Raw genomic sequence first — 18268 nt, forward strand, 5'->3', positions numbered from 1 at the left:
ATGCAGCTCAAGTTCCTCCTCGCTTCCGCCATCCTCACCTCCTCCGCCCTGGCGATGCCCCAGCCCACCCCCGCTCCTGTCCTTCAAGACCGCGACATCGTCTCCTGGGCCCTGTCCATCGCCACCGAGGCCGCCAGCGAGGGCGCCAGCATCGCCAGCGACGCAGCTGGGGCCGGCCTAACCATTGCCAGCGACGCCGTTAGCGCCGCCCAGACCATCGCCAGCGAGGCCGAGTCCATCGCCAGCGAAGTCCGCACGGGCGCGACGTCCTATGCCTCGCAATGGGTTACCCACGCGCTGAGCGTCGCCAGCGAGGCGGAATCCCGGGCCACGCAGCTCGCCAGCGAAGCCCGCACCGAGACCGACAGCGTCATCGCGTCACGCAAGTCGAAGTGGGCATCGATCGAATCGGCGATTGCATCCTCTGCCGAGAGCCTAGCTACGTCTGTGGCCTCGCAATACCATGTTGAGATCGTCACGACTGCTACCACCACTGCCACTGGCACGAGCACTGGCACGGGCACCACTGCTACCGGCGCCCAGGCCACTGCTTCGACTTCGTCGTCGACCGGCGGAGCCATGCCTGCTGCCACCGGTAATCTGGGCTTGAGCATTGCTGGTGTGGCTGGGCTGGTTGGTGCTGTTGCTATTGCGCTGTAGTGTGCACACCATAGCCGTGCCAAGTTGAATATGATCAGAGCGAATTCAATTCCTCATCTTGCTTCCTCCTTCTTGCGTTGCAATTTTCTACCTCTTCTTCTTCACTTCAGTCAGCTGTTTGTTTCCTATTTCCGGCGTTAGTGCGGCATATAAATAAATAAACGGGTTTGGTTGGTCGGGTTCGTCATGTCAGGAGAGATGAAAGGACAAGATAAGATACCTATGATTGTATTCATTCGTTTGTTTGTTCATGCGTGTCATGCTTGTCATGTCATGTCATGTTGTGCTCTATTATTGTGTCAAGTCATTTCGGACATTATCGACGACATCATATCATATCATATCGATTCGATTGAGATCGAGTTCGATTGATGAAAATGATGATGAATATGGAGCAGTGTTGCAAAGAATAAAAAAGAGAGCGAGCAGGTGAGAGAGCAGAATTCAAAAATGTTTTCCGGGACAATCGCATATTATATCCTGTCGTATTTCATATCTGTTATAAATACGTACGACATTCACTGTACCATACATAGTCGTGTGTGCAGGTAAGGACGAGAATCTGACGAATCCATCCACACAGAGTAATAGATGCAATGAATCTGTGAACAACTATCAACTGCTGAATAGGTAAGTAGTACTTGGAAGCAGGAAGTAGGTAAGTATTGTTTGGCGTCAACAGGTTCGAGTGAATAATATTCTTTCATTTCTGTTTTTGAGGTCAGTCAGCTTAGATCAGCTCAGGCCGGATCAGATTGGCTTGGAAGCGTTTTTTTTTCTTATTCGTCCAAATGAATCACTGATCACTGAGTTACGTGTGAGCTACTTGCACTGTCGTGCCTGTATTTAGCACGGGAATATCGACTTCAATAAGATTATTCTGGCAATATATATATACAGTACATTGCCCTGCTGTCTCGTATATACACACTCTTCGCTACTATATTCCTGCCAGGATCTACACGGTGGTCGTCCCCTGCTGACACCCTATCGACCCATTCTGGTAGTTGTACTTGGTCGACGTATCGTAGTCCCACCAGAACTTCAGATACTGCGGGTACGACGACGGCACCTGGCACGTCTTGACATAGTCCGGCAGACTCTTCTGCAGGATCGATGTGTAGTTGGCCAGCGGGCACGAGTACCCGGGTCCCGACTGGCACGCGTTGAACGGAACGACGGCCTCGTTCAGCACGATCCGCACGTACGTCCCAGCTTCGGAAATGGCTGTCGCGTTGCAGCTGAGACGCTCGATCGTCAGGTGGCCTTGCATCGGCATGATGTTGCCGATTGACCATGGGTTGCCGAAGGGGATATAGTCTAGGGGCAGGTCTTCGTGCGGGATGAGAAGGCCTAGCGCGGCGATGATCGGGGTGATGTTGGTGTCGTGGGCGCTGGATTGAGTCAGCATTAACACTCGCTGTGGACTCGCTGTGGTGCATAGCAGATCTTACAAGTTGAAGAACAGCGTTCCAGCCGATGGCCCCTCGTTCAGCAGTGTAAGACTCGCGTTCGCATACACGGCTCCAACGGCGTACATGTTCCTGTCACCCGGACTGCACAAGTTAGTCGATGAATAATAGTCAGTCCACTCGACTGGCTGCTTACCCTGCACAGTAGTAATAGATCAGGTCCTGCGTGTAGCCAAAGCTCACCCACTCGTCCAGCGTGAACGCATTGATCCAGTCCGAGAACGGCCGGGCGTTGAGCTCAAAAGCCGCCATCTCTGTTCATGTCAGCCAGGTCTTCGCAAATGACAGGGGTGCTGCCTACGCATCAGATTGTAAACATCCGTCGCGTTGAGATTAAGTCCCGGGTTCTGCGTGTTTAACCGCTCAGCGGCGACGTAAAACTGCGGCATCATCTTGGGCAGCGCATTGCAGGTGCTTTGGTCATTGTCATGGTCGCACGTCGGCGTCAGGCTGTCGGCACCCCGGTCCTCGTCCTCAGGGATGATGTTGATGGCCGCGCTGGTCGAATAGTTGTATCCGAAGAATCCCTCGCCGAACTTGCGCGCCGTCTCGATCACCCGCTCAAAGCCGCTGGTGAAGATGGGCACGACCGACTTGCCGTCCCACAGATGGCCGTAGCGGTCGCGGTATTCGGCTCCATGACGGAAGGCCGTCAGCAAGCCCGCATACGGCCCCGTCCACGTCTCAGCCGAGTAGTAGCATTCGTTCGGGACGAAATAGGTCCAGTCGTTGAGGAAGGCCAGGTCACCCTTCCAGTCGGTGATGCCGGAGGCATAGATCTTGGACAGGGTCTGCTCGAAGGCGGCGCCTACGCTCGGGTCTGGGTAGCGTTCGCCGTGTCGCATGATGGTGATGACCTGGTCGACCGCACATCCAGACGGCGGGTCTCGTTCGATGCCGTAGGAGGCGCGTTCCGAGTAAGGCCCATTTCCGCCATAGTGCTTCAGAATGCTGTAACCTTCGCTGAATTGCTGAGAGAACTGTTTCTCGAGGTAGGAGCGCGGGTTGGCGGCGCCGTGCGTGCGAGCAGAAGCGCCCACGGCGGTGCAAAGCACCAGGGCGGCGTGATAGAATCCGACCATGCTGGGATTCGGCTGCAGCTGAAGATCTGCGTCAAATCGGATGGAGTGCAGTCAACGACCAGCATTGGGGCCGTCGTTCCATTTATCCTTATCTTCGATCATGGGCTTGTGGGGCATCTGCCGCCGTCAGTCGTGATAACAAGCAATTAGATGCAGGACAGCTCGGAAGGAATGCCAGATCCGCATTAGGATAGATCTGTTGCTGGGCAAGATTAAGCGGGTTGCACGCTTGTTTCACCCCGGACGCGTCGCTAGGGACACGTGCCAGGAACAGCATACGTTTAGATCCATCTGCACCAGCTGCTCCACGGCCATCGTGCTGGCAGAGCTGCTGCTCATTGGAGTCAGTGGCCATGCGATCCGAACATCCGAGTGAGATAATAACCAGCCAGGTACAGCTTCTAGATGGGTCCGCCCCAAAGCCAAATTTGCCAAGATCACCGCTGCTGATTGATAACGGAGAGCTCCGCGTTTTTGATGTTAACTAATTGGCACCATCGTGGGGCTTAGCGGAACGGTGTCCGTTAGGCTCAGGCCGGTCCCTTTCTGATATCACCCTGATCACATTTGCGTGGTTTTTCTGGAGGACGGATTGTTAGTTACTCCTTAGTATTAAGTAGTGGTTCGAAACGTGGTATTGCTGGGTATCCTCGACTTACGCCCGATCAGGAAGGAGAATCCACGTGCCGGCAGTTCTGTCAAAATCGCTATCTCCATCCGCGATTGAGCCTACAGGTCGTTTTCAGGATGAAAGATGGCAATACGGGGAGCTACAAATCGAGCAGAAATGCTGTCTTGATGTGCAATGTGATCTGTCTCACTTGAGGCCACTAACAGACATTCAATCAGTGAGCCGGACGGGAGAGTTATCAGAGGACAGCTCACTGCCTAGGCTTCCGGGTGTAACGTATGAATTGAATGGGAAAGGACGGCGTGTGCAGCCATTTCGTCTCGTGGCAGCATGATATTATCCACAGAATAATTCATTGAAGGTAACCAAGCCATCGATGCATCCGCTCGATGGAATGCGCGTGGATTCTGCGCGTTCGCTATCGAATGAATTCTTTCCTGGCTGCGCGATCAAGCGCAGCTTCACGACCATTCTAAGAAGACACCAGCGATAGGTCAGAGTTTATCTCTCAGCAGAGAAAGGGAAACTTACGAAGTAGCTGTCAGGTCATAGAACTTGAGGAACGCGGCTATTAGCGACTGATGATAGAGAGGTGTGAGTTGTTCCATGACTCGTGACTCGCTAAATGGAACACGTGCCTGCCTTCCGTCCCTCTAACGTGATCAGCCAGCCGATAAGGAGGAAAGCATCTCTCATCTTCGCTTGAGTAAGAGTCCTCAATCTTGAAAACTCGCGTTAAAACCATAGCTCTATCATGGGCGACATGAGTACGGCGTTTGTTGCTAAACAGAGTGGTTTTGCTCATAGTATGAGGTTGTGGTGACCGTCCTTACTACCAGTATACTGCTGCTGATATAGTGAAAACCTGAACAGGACCAGATACGCTATTTTAAATAAGGAATTCCGTATATATCTCCATATTCAGAGTAGATCTATGGACTTCAATGAGGGTACTTGGGGACTCGTCCGTTTGTGGGTTCTTACTGATCACCATTTATGAGCATCATAGTATGCCAGTATGACAGTCAAAATCTGCAAAGAAGACACAGATGTAGACAGCAGAGTTATATCTGGCATCTCTTCTCACTCCAAGGAATTTATTCTAATACTACTCTTTATAATGTTCTACTGATTATCAGTGATTTATTTTTGCCAAGCCGCTAAACCCCGGACCCACGCCGCTTCCCCCGCTACGGCTCGCCGAACCATCCAATAAGGACGCCGATCGACGCGTTCCTGCCGAAGCGACTCGCAGAGCATTTCCGTGTGTCTTTCCTTGCTTCATCGCCGACCGCACGCTTCACCATGCCCTTCCTCCTCTTCTCCCTCCTCATCCTGTGCACCACCCACGTCGCACGCGCAGCCCTGCCTCCCGCCTGCACCAGGATCCTCGGCACCCTCAGCGACCGCCTGGACTCCCTGGCCCACTCCTACCAGGCCGAGGTCTGCGCCAAAGGCTGCCAGCCCGCCGTCGCCGACTGGGAAGAATGGACCTACCAGCACGCCTTCCTGCCCTTTGTCGACACCGTCGCGACGGAGATGGGCCTGTCGTCGCGCTTCCGAGAAACTTTTATCCAGTTCGGTGAGCAAGTCGCCGCCGTCGTGAAGAGGGACTGCGGGCCGTTGTTGCAGGGCAAACACTTCTGCGCGGAATCAGAGGCATTGAACCAGTGGGGGAGCTGCTTCAAGAAGAAGTCGGCTGTCGTCGCGCTCAAGAACAGTCTCAAGCTGTTTCCGCTGGTGACGTCGGAGATCTGCAAGGGAGAATATACCTATCTGGAAAAGGACGAGCTGTGGGAGGTGGTTCTTCCGGGGTATATGAAGGAGTATGCAGCGACGTGCAAGAAGGACGATACACATGACGAGCTCTAGACATTCGAGTTCTATCAATTTGAGTGATACGACAAAAATATTGCATCGTCTGTATATAGTACGGGCTTGGATTATAGATAATCGCATTGGCGGGCTGCTCAGTCTGAGGTCAGGTGATGCAATCACGGAACATAGCGTGCTGTTTGTGCTGCTCAAACCATACCCGGGCGCGGAGGGGTTGGTCTCCGGATACCGGGCCTGAAACTGCGGCATGACGAGGATGAGGGAGACGACGCCTTGGTCTGCATTCGTCAGGAGACATATACAATATAAGTAATTAGCAGGCTCATACCATATCCATACGAAAATCCACCCATGGACGCCAGCAGCGTCGCGCCAAAGACATAGGGCGATTTGAGCATTCCTTTCGCGCCAGAGTAGCCATAGTGCACTTCTTCCGCGTAGAGGGTGGGGGTTTCTTTGGAGACGATTTCTTCGTGCGTGGTTGTTGGCGTGAGGGGGTTAGCGTTGGGGTCTTTGTCTTTTTCTGCCATTTTCGTTGTCTACCTAGGTTTGAATAAAGTGTATAGCAATGTACTGCTCAGTTCGAGGACAGCTATTCTGCGTGAAGATAGAGAAGCACGTATGGAAAGAGTAATTGAGGTATGGGAGAAATGGATTTATTTTTATTTACTGAATTGAATTGAAACAAGACCATACAATGGATCATGTCTGCCATGTGGGGAGGGAGCACGCGATATAAAATAACGTCCTGACTGTAGTATAATTTACCTACCTACCTAGCTAGCTGGATACATTTGTATCCCCCCAGAGGGATACATCCATCTCCCGTGCCACATGGAGTAGTCATCTCGGGCCAGCAACTTTGGTCCAAGCTTCTTTCCATTCCAGTCTTGCTTCTGAGCAAAGTTTCCCGTTTGAGACAATCAACTAAATCGAACATCCTAGCGTGCGCTAATAATTACTGAATTTAGGTAGATAGGCGGAGGCTTTCCCCGGACTCTATTACCCCGGACCCCGGGATAAATAAGGTTCTTAACCCGCATTTTATTGATGAATGTTGTCGATCTAGCCTTTTTCAGTATTGACACTCTTAGGTAGGGCTAGGTAGGTCACACTACGGTTGAGATTTCTGCGACGGCCGTCCCATTTCCTCTTCTGGATCTGGCCGCTTTAATGAGGGCGCTCGGGAGTTGCGCAGTGAGTGCTCAGTAAGTATACCAGAGCACTCACTGAGTAATCACTGAGCATTACGTGATTCAGCTCAGCAGCTCACCTGGTCTTTATATTGCCTTATGGCCACATTTGAAGGTTTATATGATACCTTCCTAACGTCCCACCCGCCTTTTTGCGATGGGCTCACAAAATGAGGGACAAAGAATATGTGCATTTGAAACCCTTATTACTGTAGTAAGAAAAGGCAGACTAATAGAAAATAAGGAGACTAATTCACTGGTCCTACTAGATTAGGGACTATCCTTAGATTCTTGTAGGCATTATATAGAGATGCTACCTATCTCCCTTACTAGTATCCTTCTTCTGTAAATTACTCTTGCTTATTTTGGCATATATAGAGTAATTGCTTATAAGTCATTATATATATCTTTTTTTACTATAATACCCTCTGAGTTATTTTTGCATTATTATTATAATCTATGGCCTAGAGGGATATAGTACTATCAATAAAGAAATCTTAGCTAAAGCAGGAAAGATAAAAACAAAGAGCTCTTTATAAAAACAAGAATTATAATAGAGAAACATGTTAAGAATAGGATACTATTTAGAATAGAAATAAATATACAAAGGAAAGCAAGAGATTATAGAATAATACCATGCAATTTATAAAGAGTAGGTATTTACTATCTGTAGTTATCCTCTATCTTTGACTTTTATATATATATATGCTAAACTAACCTGGCAGGTTCTTAACTAAAAAGAAAGATTAGCTAAAAAAAGAGGATCTCTAGATAGGATAACTGGCACTAATAACACCATCTTCTAGTACCTTGTGTGACGGCACAGTTGTTGTAATAACTATCGTATGTGAGTCGCCCCTTGAATTGTGTGAAGCTATCTAAGGCGGTGACAGACGGCAGTATATGGCAGAGGCCGATACTGCGACATTGCCACCACGAAGAAATGCTGCGCCCTCGCTGCAGATATCTAAATGCAATACATACAATATCGGCCTATTTTCTGACCTATCAGAGGCCTCCATTTAGAATTAATCCACCGCTAAGCACGGGACGCCTCAAACTCCTTGATCAATTCTTCTGCGCCCACCAAATTCCTCTCATGAAGCCACTGGTCCCCTGCGGCTGTATACCCTTTCCAACGCACAAGATAGTGTGTAGTAGGCGTCTTACTGCGACCGTAGCAGCGTGTTCTCTTGTCAAGAATGACTTCAACCTCGTAGCGATCAGTATCTTCAGGAAAGCGCTCATCCAGCACCGCACCTGGCTCTGTAGCTGTTCGTCCGTAGGGATCGGGTCCTTTGGGAGCAGGTTCAAGATGCGCAACACTGATGACCGGATGGATTCTCCATGTAGCCGGGATATCAAGGCGATAGGCAAGCTTACCCACTCGCTCAAGAACCTTGAAAGGTCCCGCACGCTTGTCTCGCACCTTCTTGGCAGCAATAGCGTTGGCTGGGATGTCATAGCCATCACCAAGGCAGAGATAAACCTCATTACCAACTGCGAAATGAACATCCTTATGATGGGAGTCGTAGATACGCTTCATCCGTATCATCGCCCAATTGAGACTCTCCTTCGCGTCATCTCTGGATGCAAAATCCTGCTTGAATGCTGAGCGAAGCATGTTCCACGGTGTACGCAGCTTCATACCGTACATTAGAACATGAGGTTCAACTCCGGTCGAGATGTTAACTGAGCCGTTTAGTGTTGCTTGAAAGGATGGTAAGGCCTGTTCCCAATCCTTATCAGGATGCGTAGCAGCCCAATGGCGTACCATGATACCAACGGTGAGATTAGTACGTTCCGATTGACCATCAGTTTGTTGGTGATAAGCAGTGGCGTACAGCATCTGTACTCCGAGTCCTTGGAAAATAGATGTCCATAGAGCACTCAGGAACTTGCGATCACGATCACATATAATGACAACAGGCACTCCCCAATCAGCGCGTTGCCAGAAATCTACTAACGCAATAGCCCAATCTTCTGCAGACCATGTAGCTTTACCTGCAATGAGGCCAATCTGCTTTGTAAACTTGTCAGTCTGTGATAAGATCGCGTCATTGCCACCCTTGGAGACAGGAAGGCCAAGAATGAAGTCAATTGTGAGCGTGTGATAGGGAATTGGCGGCGAGAGGATGGGCTGCAATGAACCGTACGGCTTGTGAGTGCGGGGGGCGTTTATAAGGCACTCAGGGCAATGTTTGATATATTCCCGGAGACGAGAAACACCCTTGTAGATTGCATACCCTCGCATCTTCGCATACGCGCGATCAAAACCTTGATGTCCCTGATCATCATGAACCATGCGGAAGATCTCCTGCGCCACGCTATACGGAATATAGAGCCACCAATCATCTGCGTTTCGTAAGGAGTATAGAAGGCCATCTTCTTCCTTGTATGGTAAGACTGTCTTAATTGGATCATCGGTTGGAGCTCGAAGCATATCAAGGATGGCCTTTGCGCGATGATCCTCCAGATACGCGTCCTTCAAGCGGTTTTTGAATCCATCACTCAATTCAACAACAGATAGGATCAAGGCGTAAGATTCATCTTCAACAGTGACGTACAACACATCAAGATCAGGCTCTGAGGACGGCGTCATATCCGCAGCGGGCAACCGAGAGAGGGCGTCTGCCACCACGTTTTCTTTGCCTGGCTTGTGGTAGATAAGAAGATTGAATTGCTGAATGTACTGTGAAGCTCGTACAAGGCGTAGATTCAGGCGATCTGTGGAGCTCGACGTCAATGAAGATTGTTTCGCAATACTGATCGTGGCACTGTGATCAGTATAGATCACGGGAAGCAGGTCACAAGGTGCTGCTTCAACTAAGTGTCGTATTTTCCGTAGCACCCAGATGAGGCTAGAAACTTCGAGCTCTGTAGGCCAGTAATGTCGCTCAGCCGGTGTCAGCGTACGACTAAAAAACATGATGGGCTCCATCATTGCGCGGGGAGGCGGCTTCTTCAATTCTGCATGATCGTATTCCTTCTTGACATGATAGACCACTGCGCCATGGCCACGCTCCTTAGAGGAATCTAGCTCCATATACAGTCTCCGTTCGCGATCATGATGTGCTAGCCACTTAGGCCGAGCGAATTCAGCTTGCAGCTGCATAAAAGAGTCAAGCTCATCAGATGTAGGGTCAAGATATGCTGTACGTGCTGCAAAACGTTGGCGGGGAGCACCTTTGACCGGACTGCCTTTCAGCAAACGAGCCTTGCGATCCTGAAGCGGGGCGGATTTCTGCGCAAAATGGGCAATATAGTGACGAAGAGCGCCAGTCATGCCGAGATACGTCTCCAGCTCTTTCAGTGAACGCGGGAAAGAGAGGCTCGTGATAGCTTTGAGCTTTTCTTCAACTGTAGACATGCCCAGGGCATCTACACGTTGGCCAAGCAGCTGAACATTTGGAAAACCAATGTACGACTTGTCTGGTGAGATAGAGATGTTCAAATCTGTCAGCTTCTGAAAAAGCATATGGAGATGCTGGATGTGATCATCTAAGGTGCGAGAAGCAATGACAATATCATTAATATAAGCCCTGCAAAACATAGCCAATTCTTTGAGATGTAGATCCATTTGTCTCTGCACGTATGCCACAGCGTTGCAGTTTCCCATAATACAGACGTTGAAAATCTCTTGTCCCCGATGAGATATAACTGCGATACGATTGCGGTGCGCAGGTTTGACACGCCATTGATAGTAGAACTTTGTAGCATCGATGACCGAGATGTAATGACAGCCGTTTGTGAGCTTAATAATGTCCTCCTGTGTTGGAACGGGATAGCAGTCATGCTCAACAATCTTCTTAAGGTTGCGTAGGTCTACTACTGCACGACCTTTGCGAATTACCTTGCCGTCAGGTTTGATGACGTCTTTCCAAACCACGAAGACTGGAAAACAGGTAGGTGTGTGGCCTGTAGCCCACTCCATACGGCCTTTATGGTGAAGCTCATCAAATGTCTCGTCCACCACTTCGCGATCCTTCGGGCCGAGGTGATAGACACGGCTTTTAGGCACTTTGCTTTCCCAGCCTTCCACAAGTGGGATCTCCATCCATTGGTCCTCTGGGATATTCACAAACCCTTCATTTTCTCCCCAAATGGCATACGCTTCCACAACCTGTTTCAACGCGGCCACCGTTATATGATCCCCGTAGACAGTAATACCGTTAGGGAGCTTTGTTTCAAGATGCAGCGGCGCGGAAGGTACAGAGATATTAGGTCGTTCAAAAGGGGCAGGCTCAGCGGCTAATCGTGCGAGATTGGCGGCATCGGGAGACACCTGATATGCAGTAGTGAAAGTGGCATCCTCAAGCGTTCCAATACGTTCATGGCGAGCAAAAGTGACAGGTGCATCTTCATCATTCCGTGCAATGACAAATGAAAAATTAGAATCAACCACATGATTATAAAGGGCCTTAGTGCGTGATTCTGGGGTGAACATATAGTCACGATCGTCAGGCAGCTCTGACTTGACTTTGATAGGAACCTTAAGAGATGAACGGGGAGGAATGATGACAACAGTTCCGAGGCTTGAACATTCCACGTTTCCCCCTTGTGATAACAGGGTTTGGATCCGGGGCTCGTAGTGGGAGGGCGGCTGAAAGCGACGTGTAATGGACTAAACCGCCTACATACTTTGCATGTACAGTAGTCTAAACTCCCGCAAGCTGCAGGACGCATAAATTTCCGGGATTAGCGCCATACTACTAGCATAGATCACTTCCTTCCAACTGAATGGACTTGCTCTAGGCCACTATCCGCATTCTGCGCGGGGTCTCATCCTTTTCTTCGCTGCCGGATAATCTCGGCCCCTGGCTGAAGTGGACAGGAGTTTTTCTCCCCTCGCACTCGTTGCATGAACGACGGCTAGCATCGTGATTTTTGAGATGGTCAGACGCAAACGCCACAGCGGTGAGCGCTAACATTGTCAGATGCTACAATATCACAGTCTAAGAGGCCAGCGCTCGAGGCGGGCGTACGCGAATGTCACCTTGTGTCGGCCCATGACCTCCAACCGCTACTGGGTAAACGAGGACATGACGGAGATATACTCTTCAGTGTCCGAAGGTTGGAAATTGGAATGCTGTCTCTCGGAAATCCACTGTAGACAAGGCACCCTATCCCTAGGGATTCCATGGGTCTACTTCAGCTGCACTCATATTAAAATAATTCCATTGGCATTGGAGAGCTCCGTTCTACCATTTGATCTGGCATTGACTCACCATGGTTTCGTTCGTAAAATGGACGCTCAGCGTCCTTTTGCTCTTTCTATGTCTCTTTGGTGATTGTTGGATCACTCCGTTAGACAGTCCGGCCACCACGCCCGCGTTGTCTGGATGGCGGTTGACGAATCGGGCGTTGCTTGCACGCCAGTTAGTTTTGCTGCAAAAGAAATATATGGTTGATTTAGAGACTGACGAGAGCACAGGGATTCGGACTCCTGCACTGCCTATCTCGACGACCCTGACGTGCCCGATTGCGGGCCTCTTTGCGGCCCTTCTAACCTGGCATGTACCCAAGCGCCCCTGGATAAGCGCAACCGGAGAATCTTCTTTGGACCGGAACCAGGGGCGTGGAATGAAACAGACCCTTCACCAGAAGAGCTCAAAACACTGCAGAAGAGAACGATCACTCCTCTTCTGCAGAACCAACTCGCGGATTACCTTATTGATCAATTTCAAGGCAACCCTGACCCCTACTTCGGCACTCCATCAAGTATCGCAGATCCGTCTGATAACGTGGTCAGGCAAGAGTTGTTCGGAAATACACCGTTTCAAGTGGGCACGAATGGCCTCTGCGGATGCACCGTTGTCACAGTGGTGTCGACGCGAGCGGTCTACATGGTCAGCTCACTGCGCTCATGTCTGTTCTTTCTTTGTTTGTTTGGATTTGAATAACTGATTTACTTTTTGTCGTGATGTATAGGGTCATTTCTTCGAAGTCCCGTCGTGGTCGAGTTCTGCATCGGTGTTCAAGCAACGGGTACTTAATTTCTTCAGCGGCGGCGGCCAAGTTGGACAGGGTCCAGCAATGAATCCAGACCTCTTCACTGCCAATGATGACACTCGTGTCTACGTGATGACGCCCCGTTCGGCCCGGGGCAATTACCAGAATTACCAAAATTCGAACTATTACGGCAAAGTCCCTCGACTCCTGAACACCATTCGAACAGCTCTGGGAAATCAGGATGTGCCCATTGCTGTGTGGAATTACATCCCATTGGAATGTGAGATAGACGGCGAGACAAACGATGAGCTCTTCGAAAGTGAGAGGGGTGTTGCGCTTTTCCAATTCGACCCGGATGCATTCGGCAGTGGAGTACGAGGGTGGAGGATCCTGTATGAAGCACTCCAGTTCTTGTCCACTGATCCAGCACCGGGTGCAGAATCCGCTAGCGGCGTGCCGGATCCCTAGTTTGCTGGTGGGACGTACCCTGGATTAGTGATGAAGTCTAATGCAGGAATCCGACGGACGAATGAGTTGGTATTGGTCATGGTCAGCAGCGGACTAGCAAGCAAAGAGACGTAGGGAATCGTTCGCAGGTGACCGATCTGTTGGATGAGTTTGAAACATATTTGGCAAATAGGAAAATATAAATATTTTTCTTTAAAATAAGTACAATTCGCAGTCTCAAAGTATTTGTGAATTTGATATATCACAGAAACTCGCGTTCCAGACCTTCTCTCGTGTGCTGACGAAGGTCGACCGAGGACTTGAAAGGCTGGAGTCTGAGAGTCGCAAGTCAAGGGTGTGACCCGTATCAAACGCATATCAAGTCACCAACCAGGTGTCTCGAAGTTTGGCAAATCGAACCGTCTCATTGATGCAGGTCCCATGCAAGATTCGAGACTTGCCCCAAAATCATCGTCACTGCATGTGCGTGATACAGAATTTGCAGACTTCGCGGAAAAGGCAACCAAGGAGATCAATCGAGCACCAATTCAAAATCGAAACCGTGCTGTCGGAAGCCCATGAAACCTTTCCGTAATTCTCTGATTAGTCCCTCTGTCACCATCAATCGAGTCTAATTCAACCTCATCGGATCCTTCGATATCTCTTCTCGCTAGGATGGTGGTGGTCTACGCGCGTTAGTTTATCGGGGTATGGGATAATGTAGGTGATGAAAAGAAATGGGGGAAAGACGAGAGAGGGGAGGGAGTTGGGACGGTTGGAAGAAGTCAAGGATTGGAGACTAACATTGAGGTCAACTATGTGAAGACAACTCAGACGACATCCTCCCTTTTCTTTGTCTATCAAGTCCCAGATCTTCCGAGCGGCCTCATCAAGTGGAAGATCCGATCTTCCATTGTCGACGTCCAATGCAAGTTCGCGAAGACGATGAAGATTCGGACAAACGTCGGAGAGGTCGCATTCGTCCGGAGCAAGGACACCGGGATATGGGATAGAAATCCTCAGATGTTCCAACAGTGGGCAATGAGACTCAATTTTCCGGACCTCCTCTGAGCGAATCGTTGAAAGTGAAGGCTGTGGGCCATAGACATGTTTATAGGGATGCAAGGCCAGTCTGCGCAGTGTCGGGCCATGTCGCTGGAGAATCCTGTCAAGCACAGAGGCCGTCAGATACCCTGCCAAGCGAACTTCTTTTAGAGGCTCTAGGTGCTCCATGAGAGACTCCAATTCAGAGACTAACAAGTCCCGATTATTAGTGGTCGGTTTTAAACCCATATCGAGCGTCTCGAGAGATGCGAACCTCACGTTCTGCGTCATGTAACCGAACACCAGAGGATCCGACACGTCTCCCAGCATTAAATAGCGGATCTTGGACAGGTCGGTGTACTTTGGCCACTCCCGTATGTCATCCAATTTCATGCCCCGATTCCCAAAATACGTGAGCGAGGTGAGTGCACCTTTATTGGAGACCTTCAAAGGCGGCACGAATCCTTTCCAGGGCACCCGCGGCCTGTTACGGGCGCGCAGTAGCTGAGGGGATGCTCCTGAGCGAGGTCTTACTATGTTAAGATGCCTGAGATTTGGGGCCAGTGCGACAACCTGAAAAATGGCACTCCTGTTATAATCGACATTGCCGTTTGAATCGACCCCGACCGTTTTTACGCTGATACTGTGCAAACGGGGCGATCGGATCAGGTCTAGCTCGTGCGGATCGGTGACGGAGTCCCCAAGGCTACGAAGACGGAAGGACCGCATGTCTAGTCGGCAGGATGGATGGTACTGGTCAATAGTCTGTAATAAACACGGCGGCAGCTGATTCCGGCAAACCCAGATAAGGTCGGTGATATGCTTGCATTTCTGAATCACCAAAGCGAGAGGATTCCAGGCCTCGGAGACTTCCTCTGCTGACCCATCAGGCAGATCAACCGTAAAAACGCCCCCGAACTCCGCGTCATACTCCTCTGAATGGGCAGGTTCGGCAGCCAATTCCTCCCGATCGGAAGAGGGGGAGCCTGCTGTATCCTCTTCTTCGGCCAGTAAGGGCATACGGCCCCAGACCTTGAGACACCGAGCATGAATCAAGAACTTTTTGCGGAAAGGATTTTCTTCGAGTTCGGCAGAGTCCTCGCGGAGTTTTTGGCGAGAGGAGATTTGGAGTGCTAGATTTCGGTAAAGGAATGGAACGGCAGCATGATAACACGCCTTGTTCACTAGTGATAAACTTCGCAGAGTTTTAGGCGATGAGAGATAGATCTGTGGGACATGAGCAATAGAAATCATCGCATATAGAAGACATCCCGTACATCGTCAAAGATCAAGGACAGAACGAGTGTCGGCAGCTCGTCAAGTTTGGGAATCATTTTACCCGAAGACTGTATTGACAAACTGTATGGGGGTCTTTCAATGCAATAAAGCTTCAACGAACGAAACAAGAAGAACAAAATGATTCTTAGAACTTTAAATATGTAGTGAGGCAGATATTATCTATATTCTCGGCGTAAGGCTGCTGAGAGATCAGTGGGGAAATAGATGAAGCCTATCTAGGCATAGAAGATCAATATATTCTTGCTCCCTCTGGAGGAGAAAAGAAGAACTGACTAGGAGCCGACATTGAGGTCGGCTCTATAGCTGCATGGCTAGTTTGGCAGTCACATAGTAACTAACAGCTAAATTATTCAGGCCTAGCAGCTGCCTGGATGCCATATGGGTCAGGCACCAACAATTGGGATATAGTCTTAGTGCGATGTGAAGGGCTTTGCAGGATGTGGAGTGACAGCCAATGACGAGCTCTCTTAGCCGCCGGTGGAGACTCGGTCCGTCTTGTCGCCGGGCAACTAGTTCCCCAGATATTGTGGTTACTCCAGCACTCTGTTTCCGTTTAAACGGTCAAGTGGTTATGAAAGGCTGTCGGACTATATTGCTAGCTAGAGCGGTTGAAATTGATTGCGCTAGAGTGGAAAGTTGGAAACTGATTGCATTAGAGCGGTTGGACATGAATGGTCGAAGGCAACTAGTTGTTGTGGACCGACAGGGTTGGAAGCAGTTGGAAGGTATCTATATCAGTAAATCAAATCAAGAGAGCTAAGACCAGTTAACAAACAGAAGCAATTTCCCCACATCTGGTTAAAGGGCAAAGCAGTGCAAAGCACAAGATACCAGCCTGATTTCTACAGTATGGACTCATTACCACTATGCATGATTATCTTTAACGGCAGTAACGGCGGGGATACTTTTTAATTGAACCAACAATTCTGCTTGAAATTATCCATCAGACCTACTGGGTTACAGCAAGAAAGTGAGGGACTTTTCCCTGTTTCTCTTTAGAATATGCTAGTTAAAATACAAGGGCATTAAAGAGCAATGGCAGGTGGGGGCCAAGTAACGCAGCTAGGTAAGACTATAATCTTGGCACCTAATATTTTATTGGGTTCACATGATTGTCCTATGCTCGTCCTTGCTCAGTAAGCAGCTTAGGAAGCTCCAAGATTGCTCAGGCTGTGCTCAGGTCTGCTCAGTGAGACAAAAGCGGCGCTCCCTAAGCACTAAAGCGGAAGTGCAAAGCGCCGAATGTCTCGCAGAAATCTCACGGATAGGTCAAAATATCGTATAAAAATCTGCGAACTGCTCTTCCCTACCTGACTTGGACACTGCCGCTTTAACGGGGTGAGCAGGGTGAGTCAGGTGAGCGACTCACGCGATCGAGGTGATTCACTCACCCAGGCTCTTTTATACTCACCCCATTCTCACCCATCTCCCCTAAATGCTCGCACCGGTTGTTTAGCAACATCAAACCAAGGAACTATGCAGAGGACAGATTGGAAAACGATGGTAGTAGTGGGTCGTCCCCTACAACCTCCAGGGAGAAAAAAAGTTAATAGCAAAAATGATGGTCTTCGCCCCTCTGTGTCTGTTTCTGGTCTTATCTTTATTTTTCTTCTCTTCTATATTGTTGTAATCCTACAGACATCTTTCTGTATTTTTCTACCTATAGAATTTGCCTTTTTTTTTGTCTCGCTATTGGTGAAAATTTGTTGAAATGCTAAAGACAAAGTTGGATAGACTTGCTTGTGCAAAAACAAATGGATACAAAAGGTGCACATAACAAGAGAAGGACAGTGTGAGAGCCAAAAATAAGTATTCAGATCACTCCATCAAACTTCAGAACAGAGTCCTGGCAGACTATAAAATGTAATGTTCAATCCACTTTCTTTTCTGCTACCTACTAATTATACTGAATAGATGGGCATCAGAGGATAGTGATATGAATAAAGAAGACTATCTCTGTGAAGGGCAATCTACACCATATTTAACCACTATTAAAGATACATAAACTCTACCAAAGGAATACTCTCTACCTGACCATATTCTCTATACTAAATTTTGCCAAATAATTCTTTGCTGGGTTTCTTTATATTATAAAAACTATATTAATAAAAAAGGATACAGATGACATTCATTATATAAGTGGTTTTAAATAAGTTGCTTTTATACTATATACTAATAACAAGTAGATTAGGCATACTCCTATTAAGGAAGAGGTCATTAAGAACAAGAAATATGCCAAGTACATATTTATATATTATGACCTAACTAATATTATTGTTTCCTTATAGACCAACAATGATCCACTCTTCATTTATGAGTGACACAGGATTCAGATGACATTTGCTCTCTTAATATACTACTATTCTAATATAAGAGTCTCTCACTGACCTGGTTTGCTTGCTTGCTTCACTGGCCGAGCCAAGTTTTTTTTTTTGACCGCAGAAAGAAGGTGAACTCCCTAATATGTATGAAATATGTAGCTCTAATAAAGATCCGTCAAAGGTAGTTACTGTATAAGCAAGAAGATTACCTAATCGATCTGCCATAATAATAAAAAAATAAGATTCACTTCCTGGGTAAGAGACAAGACATGAATAGTTACTAAAGCCAGAGGAACATACCTACTGGAAGCTATGCTAGGTATATTAATAC

General features: G+C 48.6%; 6 protein-coding genes across 6 annotated transcripts; 3 read left to right on the top strand and 3 right to left on the bottom strand.

Moving 5' to 3' along the window:
• Positions 1-660, top strand: T310_9863 (uncharacterized protein; the record flags this gene model as incomplete). The annotated part of the gene is made up of 1 exon (XM_013467675.1): positions 1-660. The coding sequence occupies one exon, from the start codon at positions 1-3 to the stop codon at positions 658-660; it is 660 nt and encodes a 219-aa protein (XP_013323129.1).
• Positions 661-1618: 958 nt separating this feature from the next.
• Positions 1619-3214, bottom strand: T310_9864 (acid phosphatase; the record flags this gene model as incomplete). Its single annotated transcript, XM_013467676.1, has 4 exons — positions 1619-2054; positions 2115-2216; positions 2269-2386; positions 2434-3214. 4 exons carry the CDS (start codon positions 3212-3214, stop codon positions 1619-1621), a joined length of 1437 nt encoding a protein of 478 aa, XP_013323130.1.
• A 1936-nt stretch (positions 3215-5150) lies between these two features.
• On the top strand, positions 5151-5717 carry T310_9865 (uncharacterized protein; the record flags this gene model as incomplete). The annotated part of the gene is made up of 1 exon (XM_013467677.1): positions 5151-5717. One exon carries the CDS (start codon positions 5151-5153, stop codon positions 5715-5717), a length of 567 nt encoding a protein of 188 aa, XP_013323131.1.
• Positions 5718-6725: 1008 nt separating this feature from the next.
• Positions 6726-11560, bottom strand: T310_9866 (uncharacterized protein; the record flags this gene model as incomplete). Its single annotated transcript, XM_013467678.1, has 8 exons — positions 6726-6746; positions 6955-7076; positions 7205-7260; positions 7292-7338; positions 7593-7607; positions 7859-7867; positions 8019-11477; positions 11516-11560. The coding sequence occupies 8 exons, from the start codon at positions 11558-11560 to the stop codon at positions 6726-6728; spliced, it is 3774 nt and encodes a 1257-aa protein (XP_013323132.1).
• Positions 11561-12103: 543 nt separating this feature from the next.
• Positions 12104-13294, top strand: T310_9867 (uncharacterized protein; the record flags this gene model as incomplete). Its single annotated transcript, XM_013467679.1, has 3 exons — positions 12104-12252; positions 12309-12723; positions 12806-13294. 3 exons carry the CDS (start codon positions 12104-12106, stop codon positions 13292-13294), a joined length of 1053 nt encoding a protein of 350 aa, XP_013323133.1.
• Positions 13295-13821: 527 nt separating this feature from the next.
• T310_9868 (uncharacterized protein) lies at positions 13822-15651 on the bottom strand (the record flags this gene model as incomplete). Its single annotated transcript, XM_013467680.1, has 3 exons — positions 13822-13959; positions 14078-15544; positions 15595-15651. 3 exons carry the CDS (start codon positions 15649-15651, stop codon positions 13822-13824), a joined length of 1662 nt encoding a protein of 553 aa, XP_013323134.1.
• Between the last annotated feature and the right edge of the window lie 2617 nt (positions 15652-18268).

This window comes from Rasamsonia emersonii, assembly GCF_000968595.1.
Source record: "Rasamsonia emersonii CBS 393.64 chromosome Unknown ctg1118621762233, whole genome shotgun sequence".
Classification (NCBI taxonomy): domain Eukaryota; kingdom Fungi; phylum Ascomycota; class Eurotiomycetes; order Eurotiales; family Trichocomaceae; genus Rasamsonia; species Rasamsonia emersonii.